The sequence below is a fragment of the Ammodytes marinus genome (assembly GCF_949987685.1).
Source record: "Ammodytes marinus genome assembly, chromosome: 2".
Lineage (NCBI taxonomy): Eukaryota > Metazoa > Chordata > Actinopteri > Uranoscopiformes > Ammodytidae > Ammodytes > Ammodytes marinus.
Window position 1 is genome coordinate 14,234,425 of NC_137231.1, and position 13,452 is coordinate 14,247,876.

Consider the following 13,452-nt stretch of genomic DNA (forward strand, 5'->3'; position numbering starts at 1 on the left):
TCCATGGTATTATCGGCTCATCAGATTCCCCCTTACTGTTACAGCTGTGTGCACCGAGAGGGAGAAGATGTCAGTATGCATGTTCTTTAAAACAGACTGAGCACATGATGAGATCTGCTCATATTCACATGATCAAATAATTGCATTAAGGCAGAAATATACAGAAATAGAACAGGGGTCTTTAATTCACAACAATCAAGTGTCAATGTTGTACACCGACTCTGTGCACTGAGACAAAGTGATCATATCCTGAAGTGATGATAAAACGTAGGTGTGTTGTTGCGCTGCTTCCATTTAGCTGAAAGTGAAAAATAAAGCAGTCGTTAGATCAGGTCATTTTATGCAAGTTATGCGTTTATACTAGTGGTGGGCCGTTATCGGCGTTAACGTGCTGCGTTAACGCCAGACTCTTATCGGCGATAAAAAAAAATATCGCCGTTAATCTCTTATTCCACCTCCTGTTCGGCTCAGGGGAGATGGTTCCCTCCAGGGCCGATGGCTGTTCGCCGTCGGGGTGAACCCCCTTCCGTGTGTTCTCTGGTCGGGTAATAATAGCCGGGGGCCGTTGTTGACACTTGAGGAGCCTTTATTGCAGGAGCGAAGCTTCTCTCACACACCCGCCGCTCTCTCTCTCCATCACTTGCCCACGACACAATCGGGTATTGGAACGCAGGGTGGGTGTGTGTGGCCACCGGTCGCCACGTGACTATAAGTTTCCAAGTTTTAAACACTTCTATCTCTTCAACGTCAACGTCAACGTCACCGTACCCGAATCCTAAATATCCCCATAGCAGACGCTATATTTCATCGGGGGGAAAACTTTGTTTTGCGCCACAGTTCAGCTTAGACTCGGCCGTAATGCTGCTGCACACACACACACACACAGACACAGACACAGGCACACACACACGCTGCATGTCAGAGACGAGGGGCGCGTTACCAAAAAGACGAGAGGAGCGGTTGGAGCAGTTGGAGCGTTTAGAGACACATGCGCGCACATTTATTGACATAAAATCGCAATCGCAGTCATTTGTGCAGTTATGTAAAATGTTTCACTAAGGAAAATGACAGAAAAAGTAACGCACAGTGACTTTGATGAGTAACTTTAATCTGATTACTGGTTTGGAGATAGTAACGCGTTAGATTACTCGTTACTGAAAAAAGAGGTCCTATGCCGGTAACGCGTTACTAAGTAACATCTTGTTGAACATTATTTATTTTCATCACCAATTATCATAGTAGAACAGCTTCCTCAAGCAGTTTGTGATGCATGTTGGAAACAGGAGATGAGCCCCTGGTCTGATGCGCCACCTGGCTTGAGAAACACGTTCTCAAAGACTTACTTTGAGTCATTATTTAGGGAGCACACACATATTATGAATGAATTCAAATGAGCCATTTTAATCTAGATTAATCTAGATTAATTCCAAAATTCAATGAGATTAATCTAGATAAAAAAAATAATCTATGCCCACCTCTAGTTTATACAGTATATGCTACAATATAATATTTTAATGTAGACTTACCGAAATAGCATTTGCCTGAAGATGTCCCTCTGTTTGCTCAAAGTCTATTAGACAATTATCTTGTTAATCTCAGTTTAAATGATGGCATTTAAAGCAAATTAGCAATCAGATTCTGTAGGTGGATGCTTCCCTTACCTTTCTCTGTAACAGGCTCAAACTCAGAGGCATTTTGTGAGGTATTCCTTTCTATCTTTAGATTCTTGACTGCAAAATAAAAAAAAACACAACCAAAATCAATTAATGTTTTTTCAAAGGAAACAAACACTGACACAACACAAAAAAGGAACATTTCACTTCGAAGAAAATCATATAATGTAAGGATTTCCAAAAAAAATTACTAACTGCCAGCTTTTGGTTCGTCTTCAATGCGTTACAAATTAATTTTGACAAAGAGCAAGTTAAATGTGTTAAAATGTGGAACAATTACATTATATTCCATGCTAGCCAATTGTCTGTAGGGGTTCATAACTGTGTTTTTGAGTGAATCTTAACAACAATATGGATTGGCAGTGAAATTTGCTACACATATTCAGGCCTTCTACAGTAAAAACTGTACTTTGTTTGGTTATCCCCTTACGTTCCATCTAGCGCCACTATCAGGTCAAACCCAGTTTTTACAGTAGGATACTTTTTGGCAACAACCAAATATTAGCTAAACTAAGGATATGCCCATCAACTTTGTCAGAAACTTGTTTTCTGTTATTAGTGAATACTTGCTTGTTTTAATGCTCAACTATGATTGTGAGCAAGGTACCTGCATAAAATCAGCACATTAACATTATCATTGTGAGCATATAAAAATAGCATTTAGTTCAAAGCACCACCTCACTGTCGGTAGCATGGCTATAAGTCCTCTCTTACTGAACATTATTTGTGTTTTTACTTCTTCAAATTACTACACAGGCAGCCCTTCCTCAGTTTTAGAACTTGGTCAGTTGAAATGTGCATGTTTTCAAAGGCACTTTTATTTATTGTGTTATGTGTTTCAGATCTGGGAAAATGGAGCCAACGTCAGATTGGTAAGGAGGGCCCATGCTTTGAAAAAGTTGTCAATGGTGTGAAATGTAGCCCTAGTTCACTGAGTCATTGACAAATACACAATGACTATTACTTTATTATCAGAATGAGTAATACTACATACAAGGTATGTCTAAAATATAGGGGAGAGTGGCTTAAGTTGTGCAACTTTTTACTCAAAGTGATTTTAAAGTGAGGCCTTGACAGTTATGTCTCCAACTCAAATATGTACATATATTTCAGGATGTTGTGCATCCCTGGCAAAACAAACTTTGGATCTGGAATAAACTGTTTAAGAAATATAGCTTTCGGAAGAAAAGTTGTCTTGTGGCACAACTTGCCCCCGGTGTGGTGTAAGTTGTGCCACAAGAGAGAATACCATGGGGTAAATTGTCCCATTGATATATACAGTATCTCACAAAAGTGAGTACACCCCTAACATTTCTTCAAATATTTCATTATATCTTTCCATGCGACAACACTGAATAAATGACACTTTGATACAATGTCAAGTAGCCAGTGTACAGCTTGTATAACAGTGTAAATTTACTGTCCCCTCAAAATAACTCGACACACCGCCATTAATGTCTAAACTGCTGGCAACAAAAGTGAGTACACCCCTAAGAAAAAATTTCCAAATTGGGCCCAAAGTGTCAATATTTTGTTTTGCCATCATTATTATCTAGCACTGCCTTAACCCTCTTGGGCATGGAGTTCACTAGAGCTTCACAGGTTGCAACTGGAACCCTCTTCTACCCATTCATGACGACATCAAGGAGCTGGTGGATATTAGAGTCCTTGCGCTCCTCCATCTCCCGTTTTAGGATGCCCCAAAGATGCTCAATAGGGTTTAAGACTGGAGACATGCTTGGCCAGTCCATAACCTTTACCCTCAACTTCTTTAGCAAGCCAGTGGTCGTTCGGAGGGGTGTTTGGGGTCGTTATCATGTTGCAGTACTGCCCTGCGGCCCAGTTTATGAAGGGAGGGGATCATGCTCTGCTTCAGTATGTCACAGTACATGTTAGAATTCAATGAAATGTAGATCCCCAGTGCTGGCAGCACTCATGCAGCCCCAGACCATGACATTCCAACCACCATGCTTGACTCTAGGCAAGACACACTTGTCTTTGTACTCCTCACCTGGTTGCCGCTCCACACTCTTAACACCATCTGAACCAAATAAATGTATTTTGGTCTCATCAGACCACAGGACATGGACTACTGCAACCATGTCCTGTGGTCTGATGAGACCAAAATACATTTTTGTTTGTCTGTTTGTCTTCAGCAAACTTTTTGTGGGGTTTCTTGTGCATCATCTTTAGAATAGGCTTCCTTCTGGTATGACAGCCATGCAGACCAGTATGATGCAGAGTGTGGCGTATGGTCTGAGCACTGACAGGTTGACCCCCCACCCCTTCAAGCCCTTCAGCAATGCTGGCAGCACTCATACGTCTATTTTCCAAAGCCAACCTCTGTGTACGACGCTGACCATGTGCACTCAACCTTCGTAAACTGGGCCGCAGGGAGGTATTGCAACATGATAACGACCCCAAACACACCTCCAAGATGACCAGTGGCTTGCTAAAAAAGCTGAGGGTAAAGGTGATGGACTGGCCAAGCATGTCTCCAGACCTAAACCCTATTGAGCATCTTTGGGGCATCGTCAAACGGAAGGTGGAGGAGCGCAAGGTCTTTAATATCCACCAGCTCTGTGATGCTGTCATAAATGGGTGGAAGAGGGTTCCAGTTGCGACCTGTGAAGGTCTAGTGAACTCCATGCCCCAAGAGGGTTAAGGCAGTGCTGGAAAATAATGGTGGCCACACAAAATATTTACACTTTGGGCCCAATTTGTAAATTTTTTCTAAGGGGTGTACTCACTTTTGTTGCCAGCAGTTTAGACATTTATGGCTGTGTGTCGAGTTATTTTGAGGGGACAGTAAATTTACACTGTTATACGAGCTGTACACTGACTACTTTACATTGTATCAAAGTGTCATTTCTTCAGTGTTGTCCCATGGAAAGATATAAAGAAAAATGTGAAGAAATGTGAGGGGTGTACTCACTTTTGTGAGATACTGTATCTCATAAACTGTAATGCAAGACAAATCCATAAGACAATTACTTATTTAAGGTGTATTTAAAGTAAATATTTTACAAAGATTGAAGGTACATTTTCTTAAACAAGGCCTAGCAGATCTAGGTGGTTTTGCCTGCAAAGCTCACAATGACAAAGTCACCATTATCATCTTTCTGGCCATCTGAACTCTCATCAGTGGTGTCGTTAAGTGGAATGGAGATGTCAGTCTCTTCTGAGCTACTGTAGACAATCACTTTCTTTTTGGTGACCAGCGTATACAGCCATGCCACTGGCACAACCCTCAGAAATGTACTTCGCACTAGTTGCTCCGTGCTTGTGACTGCCACCTGACAAATGTGATTCCCCCTCCATTTCTGCCTTTAAATCAAGGCTCAAAACCCATCTTTACACCCTGGTTTTTCCTCCCCATTAACTATCTTACCTCTGCACTACTATCTTTGTTTATATTTGTGGATGTATGGGCTTTATGTCTTTTATTTTTGTTATTGTTATTTTACCTTCATTGTTTATCTTCTGAATGCACTATGTACAGCACTTTGGACAGTGCAAACTGTCATAAATGTGCTTTTATAAATATATTTTACTTACTTACTTACTTACTTACTTTACTTACTTACTTATAACTCACATAGGCCCTTTGGCACAAATCACCCCAACCCCAGATTTTTGGATAATAGGCATGATGCAGCAGTTTAGGGCTGACATCGTGCTAACTATATAGACACAAAGTGTAGCATACTAAAGCACTAAAACATGTGTCAAATGTTTTCAAACGTGTCTATAATTGTTCAGACACAATAATAAAAAAACCATGATCATGGAAATTTTACTTTGAAAGGCAAAAAAACTGTTTTTTTAGCTTAAATGTGCTTATATCTTATTCCATGTTTCTCCCTTCTTTACAGGATGAGTCAAATGGATGGCTCTTCTTAAATATGTGGTCACATTTCCAATTTCTTCTATGGTTTTCTAGAAACAAGGGATGGCACACTTCCCAAACCGCACAACTTAGGCCACTCTCCCCTATAGGCTATTTAATATCTATTTTAGACAAGCTTGTATCGATTAATGTATTGAGGAAAATTACGCAGCCTCTGTCTACAATAGTTCCTTGGAGACTTCTCTTTATGCCTGACTTCTCAAACAATTGATTTTTGACATTAACAGTAGGCCTATGTATGATCACCATCACAGCTTACGCACCACTGAAGCTGTCCACTGTCACAGCAGAAATGTTCGTGGGCTCAGCAAAGCGGATGATGAACTCCTGAGGAAACATCCCGGTGGACATCCAAAACGTTTTAGTGTTTCTGGGTGAACGGGGCAAACAGCACAAAGTGAACACCGGGAAATAACCATAGACAGTATAATAAATAACGCAGAATGTAGCGAAATAACATTATTTCAGAGAGAAGCAGCCAACACTCACCCGTCAGTGATGTTTTCTGGAGGGTGATGCTCGTCGCCGGATGAGGCCACAACAACTTGAGCACCCAAAGCACTTAGAGACGGATCAATCATCTTCACTGATGCACACAACGACGATAATAATGTGCTGTCTGGTTGAGAAAAGTAAGTTGTTGCACCGATAACACTCAACAATGGTATGTGTTTGTAGCATGGACCTATAAAGAGGTTTTGTAGCTGGTTGTAGGTGTCGACAAGTAGCTGCCGTCGTTGCCAAGCCAACCACTGCGTCGCAACATATATACGTCAATGCTGATTTACTACGTCACCATTTCCGACGCACGTTGTTCGTTAGTTATTTTTTTGGCAATTAGCACTTTGCAGCGAAACCTACACATCTGCTCATGGCGAATGGATGCAATGATGTGTTATTTACTCGCGGAGCTGGACAGGTTAGTTACGAAGCAGTACCGAGCACGAGAAGGCAACACATGCGAACCTTTGTAGGCTGTGATAGCATTGGTTGAGATGGTGAGCTAGGAAGCTAAGCAGCAAAACAACGCCGAGTGTGGATAAGTTGGGGAAACAAAGAGGAGAGGACCCGAAAAAATAATGAAATTAGTAATAAACAGTGTAGCTGACGTGTGTCACGATAATTCCTTATTGTAAGACTTGGACAGACGACCCGTGAATTAGCTTTAGCTGCAAAAAGGACGTTGCACACTGATAGTAGCATCCACTCCTCAGTGAGGGGGTGCAAAGACAAACATATCGGGTGAAGTGCGAACACTACCTGGACTGTAAAATTATCTGAGAGGATTATAAAATGTAGTCAACAACACTATCATTTTGTTGACGAGATGTGTGATGGTATGATGTAAAGGCTTGTCATAAGATTCATCTTTCATTTGTTTTCTTCCCTAGAGTGATGATTCGGATATTTGGGATGACACAGCTTTGATAAAGGCCTATGACAAGGCAGTTGCCTCATTTAAGGTAGTGTGTGTGTGTGTGTGTGTGTGTGTGTGTGTGTGTGTGTGTGTGTGTGTGTGTGTGTGTGTGTGTGTGTGTGTGTGTGTGTGTGTGTGTGTGTGTGTGTGTGTGTGTGTGTGTGTGTGTGTGTGTGTGTGTGTGTGTGTGTGTGTGTGTGTGTGTGTGTGTGTGTGTGTGAGTGAGTGTGATCACTTATGTTTTGATTTTGCCACTCATGTTTCTGGTCTTGCTTTTTGTATTGCAGACTGCCCTAAAGGGAGAAGATGAGCCTGAGGCCTCCAAGAAGAACCAAGCAGGAAAAAGACGCAAGAACAACAAAAAGAACCAGAGCAGGAAAAGAAGCAATGCACCACCAGACAGAGATGTGAGTAGAACTGTAAAAACCCGGTTTGAGCGGTTTCAGTGATCTTAACTTGTGTTGTACCCACTACCCACCCTGTTTATTATTCTGGGTTTGGTTTGGACAGTATGGTTACACTTTAATCTTACTTTAAATTGTTGTTGTGTCACAGTGGCAGGTTGGGGACTCGTGCTGTGCGTACTGGTCGGAGGATGGCCAGCTCTATGCAGCCACCATCTCCTCCATAGACGAGGAGAAGGCCACTTGTGTAGTTGTTTTTACAGAATACGGCAACGAGGAAGAGCAGAGCCTTGAAGACTTACTCTCAGAGATTTCTGAAGGTGATGTGGAAACAAATACCAAGGTATAGCAGTACAAATTCAATATTTTTTTAAAATAATGTAATATGTCATATTTGGCATATTTTTTCCCATCTTACCTGTTTATTTTACAGTTTAAATATGATAATGCACATTGCATCTCTTGAGTCCATTTTGTTAGGTGGTGTATACTCTCTCGACAAATGCAAAATTAATGTTGTGTCCAAACAGCAACATTTGATAGTCTGACTGAAATGTCTTCTTATAGTCAGAATCACAAGAAAAGCTGCTTCTTCCCAGGCTGAACATTTACATTTTAACTTTGAAAAACCCCTTCCACACAAGTACTTTAATTTGTATCGCTCACCAACTTTGTATTTGTTCAGTATGAACAGGGCCTCGAGTCATTTTACTTTTAGAAAATCATTCTGGCTATGAGCCAACTCAAATATGGTTATACGTCTGTACGGATAAAAGAAAGGCACCTAACCCGATGTAATTCACACAAGGTTGTGTCTTTCACTCTGCAAATATGCACGCCAAGAATGAGAAATTAACCAAATGACCAACATGTGTGTAAAATGGACGGTATTCGATCGTAGCCAAGGTACCTTTGACATACTTCCTATCTTAAATCAAATGACTCCTGGAATGCAATGAAAATTACACATTTTTAACTAGCAGCCCCATCAGTTTTTATTCATTATTTATCATTATTTATTTTGTTACAAATCACATTTAAAGATATATTCCCTTTGTGTAGTCACCAATGAATGGTGGGAAATAAGACAAATTGAGGCTAAAGCAATATATCCCCATAATTAAGGTAAATGAGCCAGAATCGTCAACTGAAGAGAGTGACCGGTCAACCACACCGAGCCAACACAAACAACAGCCACACAGTAAACCACACAAGTCCAAGCCCCACAAAGATGCTCCACCTTCATGGGCTCCTGGTTTCCCTGGGTTTCCTCCAGGTCCACCTCCCACGCATGCTTTCAGACAGGTAAGAAGAACAACTTGATTATTATGCAGTGAAGATCTTTTTAAAAAAAACGTATTAACCAGCAAACTTAACAAACTTGTAGTGGACTATTTCCATTCATGTTGCTTGAGATTTTTATATTAAAATTATGAGATAATGAATAGTTTAGACTTGAAATTCTGTGAGAGGGTCAGCTCTTTTACTGAAGAAAAACTATTGGTAAAATGAAATATAAACAGTGTTGCACTGTGAACAATAACAAAATATATACATTTATAGCCGAGTAATTGTAACAGATTGCAATACATTTAACTGATGTTAATGTCAATAGGTCTACCTCTGTTTTGATTTTGTTCCATTATATATAAGTCGTAAAAGGAGGAAAATAAAAATGTGATCCAAAAAGAATATACTGTATATCAACTTAAGCATTCCTTGCACGCTGCACTTGATACACTTGGAAGTTGCTGAGATTACAAGAACTGAATGAACCAGGACTGCACTTATTTTATGACAAGTTGAGTTCTCCTGGAGTTTAGGCAATCAACCTCCTTTTCAAGCCAAATTATCGGGGATGGGGGGGATTTTTTGGGTATTTCTGAGATCACGGTGTGTTTTTAACCCTTATTTTTGCCTGTCCTCTTAACAGGGACGAGGCGGACGATCCGCTGGTCATGGGCCTGTTCCTCCTTCCTGGCCACCCATGATGCCTTTTGGTCCACCAGTGAGTTTGAATATATTGTACATCTTTCACTAATTACAAATGCGAAGGTCACAGCAGATTATTTTGACAATGGGGAACTGCATTCTGCATCCTACACAAACCCCTCTGTTGATGTCTCTGCTTCAGATGATCCCTCCACCTCCTCCGATGAGCCCTGACATGGTGGATGATGAGGCCTTGGGCAGCGTGCTCATATCCTGGTACATGAGTGGATATCACACTGGATACTACTTGGTATGTGCACTCAAGCTAACCAACTTATTATGAACCCATAAATATATAAATGTACAGCTTTTATTAACAGGGTAGCAGAGTAGTTGGCCCCTGATAATGTGGACACTGTTCTGCCTTTTTGATGAAGAGCCTTATCATCAAATGCCTCCAGCTTTTTAGGTGGTGTCCTTGATTTTTAACAGGGGGACATTTATTTACATCGTATTGTTCTCTTTTTAACAGGGGTTGAAGCAAGGACGCAAAGAAGCTGCCAGTATGACAAAACTGCACCACAAATGACCAACTCGAGATTTCAGTTTCTGTTAACTCAGGGTGTCACCTGGATCAGCAGCCACATCCCTGTTGTGCCTGATATGTGCCCTTCTTGTTTATTGAAATGTGATAAATAAAGAGAGTTTTGTATTCTTTGTAAATAGATTAAATAAAGCCTTCCAGAGCACAGTCGATAACTCGCTTATTTTTTATTATTATTATTGCACTGTACCATGGACACTGTTGTAAAACGAACAGTAGGAGTGTGTAATTATATACATTTATTTTACTATTTAGCAAAAGAGGGAATTGAGATTACTTATCCAAATATTACATATACAGAAGCTTCATAAAGTATTTTCGGACCCATTCACTTGTGTTGCAGATTTAATTTTAAACAGATAAAATAGGAATTTTTACCCATCAATCTACACTCAAGCACATAGTCAATTCATGTTCCTACTTCCTAGAAATCTTTCCAAAGATCAAATCAAACTTTAATAATTGATTTTTCATTCAATTCACTACTTTGTAGCCTCTTTAGCTGATAACAGCTTGGCGTCTTCTTGGCTATACAAGCGTTGCACATCTGGATTGGGGAAGTTTATCCCTCTGTTCCTGGCCGATCTACTTAAACTCTGGTTGCGTTCCGAATCGCATAGTCTTTCTTTTTTCTATTCTACATACTACATCTGACGATAAAAATAATCTATTTAGGATACTACTAGTAGGCATACTATTGGGATATACTTTACTCTCTTATTTCATCATAACATTGCGCCTTGATCTTGCCTCTTGCTTTTATATCCGTCGCATCCCCGTTTGTTTTCATATGGAGGCTTCGTCGATGTGACGTCACTTCACGTGCGCACTGGATTGTGGGTCAAAATCGCCCAAATAGGATGCAGTTTTCAACATTAACAATCTTGGCCACATGAAGTAGGACATCCGGGTACTTCTAACCATCCTAAATCTGGCCACAAGGATCGGGACATCCTAAATCTTTTTTCTACATAATGATGGATTGGATTTATATAGCGCTTTTCTGCCATTCAGCGCCTACAGCCCCTCCGACCACCACCTCAAACATACAGCAGTCATTCATATTCACACGAGGCAAGGTGGGTGAAGTGTCTTGCCCAAGGACACACAACAACCATGACACAGGTGGCAGACCGGGGATTGAACCGCCAACCCTTGGATCATTGGCCAACCCGCTTAACCACCTGAGCCACAGAGAGTTTCCTTGACTTCATGGCTTGGTTTTGGTCCATACAGTGTGAACTGTGGGAGCTGAGTCTAGATTTGTCAACAAACATTGGCAATTGTATTAGTTTAAAATAAAATCTGCACAAAGTGTGCAACAAGTAAAGGGGTCTGAATACTTTCTGCAGTCAATGAATACGTGATGGACTCATTGACGAGTGCCTGTAATGGCACCTTTTGTCCAGTAGAAGTCAGACTAGTATAATGTCTTCACATTATAAATGTGCCATGAATACATAATAGCTTAGGTTTTTAAACCTGTTCATAATCGCTGCAATCCAGAGAAACACTCCACTTTTAATCTTGTGTCTGCGGTATACACTTGTTTCTCTTGGCATGCAATAATTTGATTGCAAGCCAGACTTGAGTCCTGCTCTGGTCCCTCTGCTGCTTTTCACAAAGTTAATTCAGAAAATCCTTCCAGTGTAGGTCTTGCATTTGAGCTCAGTGTTTTTCCCTGAGGTGTTCCCTCATCTACCACCAAATATAGAATCCCATCCATCATAATGTTGTTTAACTTGCATCAGATGGGTGCATGTTCCAGGGTGATAGTGAGCAAGGTTTCAACTACACACAATATGACACATCGGGCCAGTTGTGCAGATAAAGATACATTCTCAAATATCAAAGTCACTGAGACATCTAGATCATTGAAATACATTTTTGTCTAAAGATTCTTGATACTTGCAAGCTTAAAAAACATACACACAGGCCTTTATAGGTGAGAGAAAGAGCACTTACATGTTAAAATATCATTTGAATAGATGATATATAATTCCATATAGAATGCATGTGTGGTCCTTTACTATCTTAAAGGTGCTGTAAGCGGAATGGTTCTTTTAGCTAACTTCCTGTCAGTTACTGCAGTTAGCAGTCCCCTCGCTCGTCCCTACGTCACCACATTAATGCACTGCAGTCTTCAAGCAGCGAGTTATCTAGCATCATCTCAGATCCATAAGTGTGATAAAACATGATAAAAACCATCAAAACAGACATTGGGAAGGATTTGTACCTGCTCTGCCATTGTAGGCGCATAAACATTCACCCATCTGTTGCTCTGGCGTGCACCGGCAGTGAGACCATGAGTGAGACGGGTGTCGGTCTGTAGTGTTCTCTCTTGTGATTGGATCAAATTTTCGGGATCCTCCAATAAGTTTATTTGCCGATTACATACAGAGCAGCTGACTGAGAGATCGGCTTTATGAAACGCGCACATTATGTAAGTAATCACTGTATAACATAAATAAACCTCTTACTTCACCTTTAATAACTTTGGCCCATTTTTCCCCGTAAGTTGTCCTGAAAACCGATCTGGAATGCTTTTGGTTTAATAATATAAGAACATTCAGGGAGGTAGGGCAGTGGTTGCAAATACTGTATGCGAGTGTATATTTAGAATATAGAAAAACACATGTAATTACAGTAGGAATAGCCACAATCATTCTGCTGAGAGCCTGTTGCACTTTCATTCTATGAAAAGGAAGTCAAGCAGATTTCCCATATTTCCTATAGTGGTGATTTTCTGCATGCTTGTTTGCACCCATTCCTCCGGTCCAATTGATCATACACTCTTTGTGTGGGTGAGAGAGAGACAGGGAGAAACAGAGTAGGATTTTGTTGTAAAAATGTAACAGCATGATTGTCTCCTGTTTTTTCAACCATGTGATCGTCCTCCAGCTGTTTCATGGCCATTGCTTTCTGAGTGAAGAGCAGTCCCTTTGTTTGTGTACTAACTGTGGTCGGCACTTTGTAGCCCACTGTGCCTGTGCGAGTGTTGACTGCTCTGTTGGATTCTCGCTGTAGCAGCCACTTTTGTTTTTTGCCTCTTTGTGTGCATTTTGTGTGGACCAAAGAGAGAAAAGAGGGACGGAAAACAGGAGAAAATGTAGCTTGTGGGATTTACAAATAGAGTTTGCACTATAAACGAAGGGTGATAAACCAGACCTATCTTTCCCCCACAGAGGGGTTTAAAATCTGCCACGGCAAAGCCTGCCCATAAACCCATTGCTTGCCTCAGTCTGCAGCTAACTGAGCTGCCTGAAGGGCTCCATAGAGCACAGCGAGGAGTTAAAAGGGGGTCAGGCCTAGCTTGGGAAAGCACTGTTCCCCTCTGTGACTGTCTACCCCCTACTGACCAGAGCAGCAAGAGGCATGTAAACATAATCTGCATTTCACATAGTCCCTTCTAGGAAACGGACAGACATCCAAGTGAGATCACATTTCTGCATGAGTTACGGCGCCTACAGCTGTTTACTCTAGCTCACAACATCAACAAATATCCTGCTTTT

The 13,452-nt window shown here is 40.9% G+C and overlaps 2 protein-coding genes across 2 annotated transcripts; one reads left to right on the forward strand and one right to left on the reverse strand.

Moving 5' to 3' along the window:
* Positions 1–202: 202 nt before the first annotated feature.
* hspb11 (heat shock protein, alpha-crystallin-related, b11) lies at positions 203–6,299 on the reverse strand (the record flags this gene model as incomplete). The annotated part of the gene is made up of 5 exons (XM_080034920.1): positions 6,073–6,299; positions 5,847–5,953; positions 1,662–1,730; positions 1,527–1,570; positions 203–298 (listed from the first exon to the last, which is right to left on the reverse strand). Exons 1-5 carry the CDS (start codon positions 6,162–6,164, stop codon positions 203–205), a joined length of 408 nt encoding a protein of 135 aa, XP_079891046.1. The 5' UTR covers positions 6,165–6,299.
* Positions 6,300–6,371: 72 nt separating this feature from the next.
* On the forward strand, positions 6,372–10,078 carry smn1 (survival of motor neuron 1, telomeric). The gene is made up of 8 exons (XM_080041152.1): positions 6,372–6,502; positions 6,975–7,046; positions 7,288–7,407; positions 7,556–7,747; positions 8,530–8,709; positions 9,338–9,412; positions 9,539–9,646; positions 9,869–10,078. The coding sequence occupies exons 1-8, from the start codon at positions 6,455–6,457 to the stop codon at positions 9,923–9,925; spliced, it is 852 nt and encodes a 283-aa protein (XP_079897278.1). The 5' UTR covers positions 6,372–6,454; the 3' UTR covers positions 9,926–10,078.
* The last annotated feature ends 3,374 nt before the right edge of the window (positions 10,079–13,452 follow it).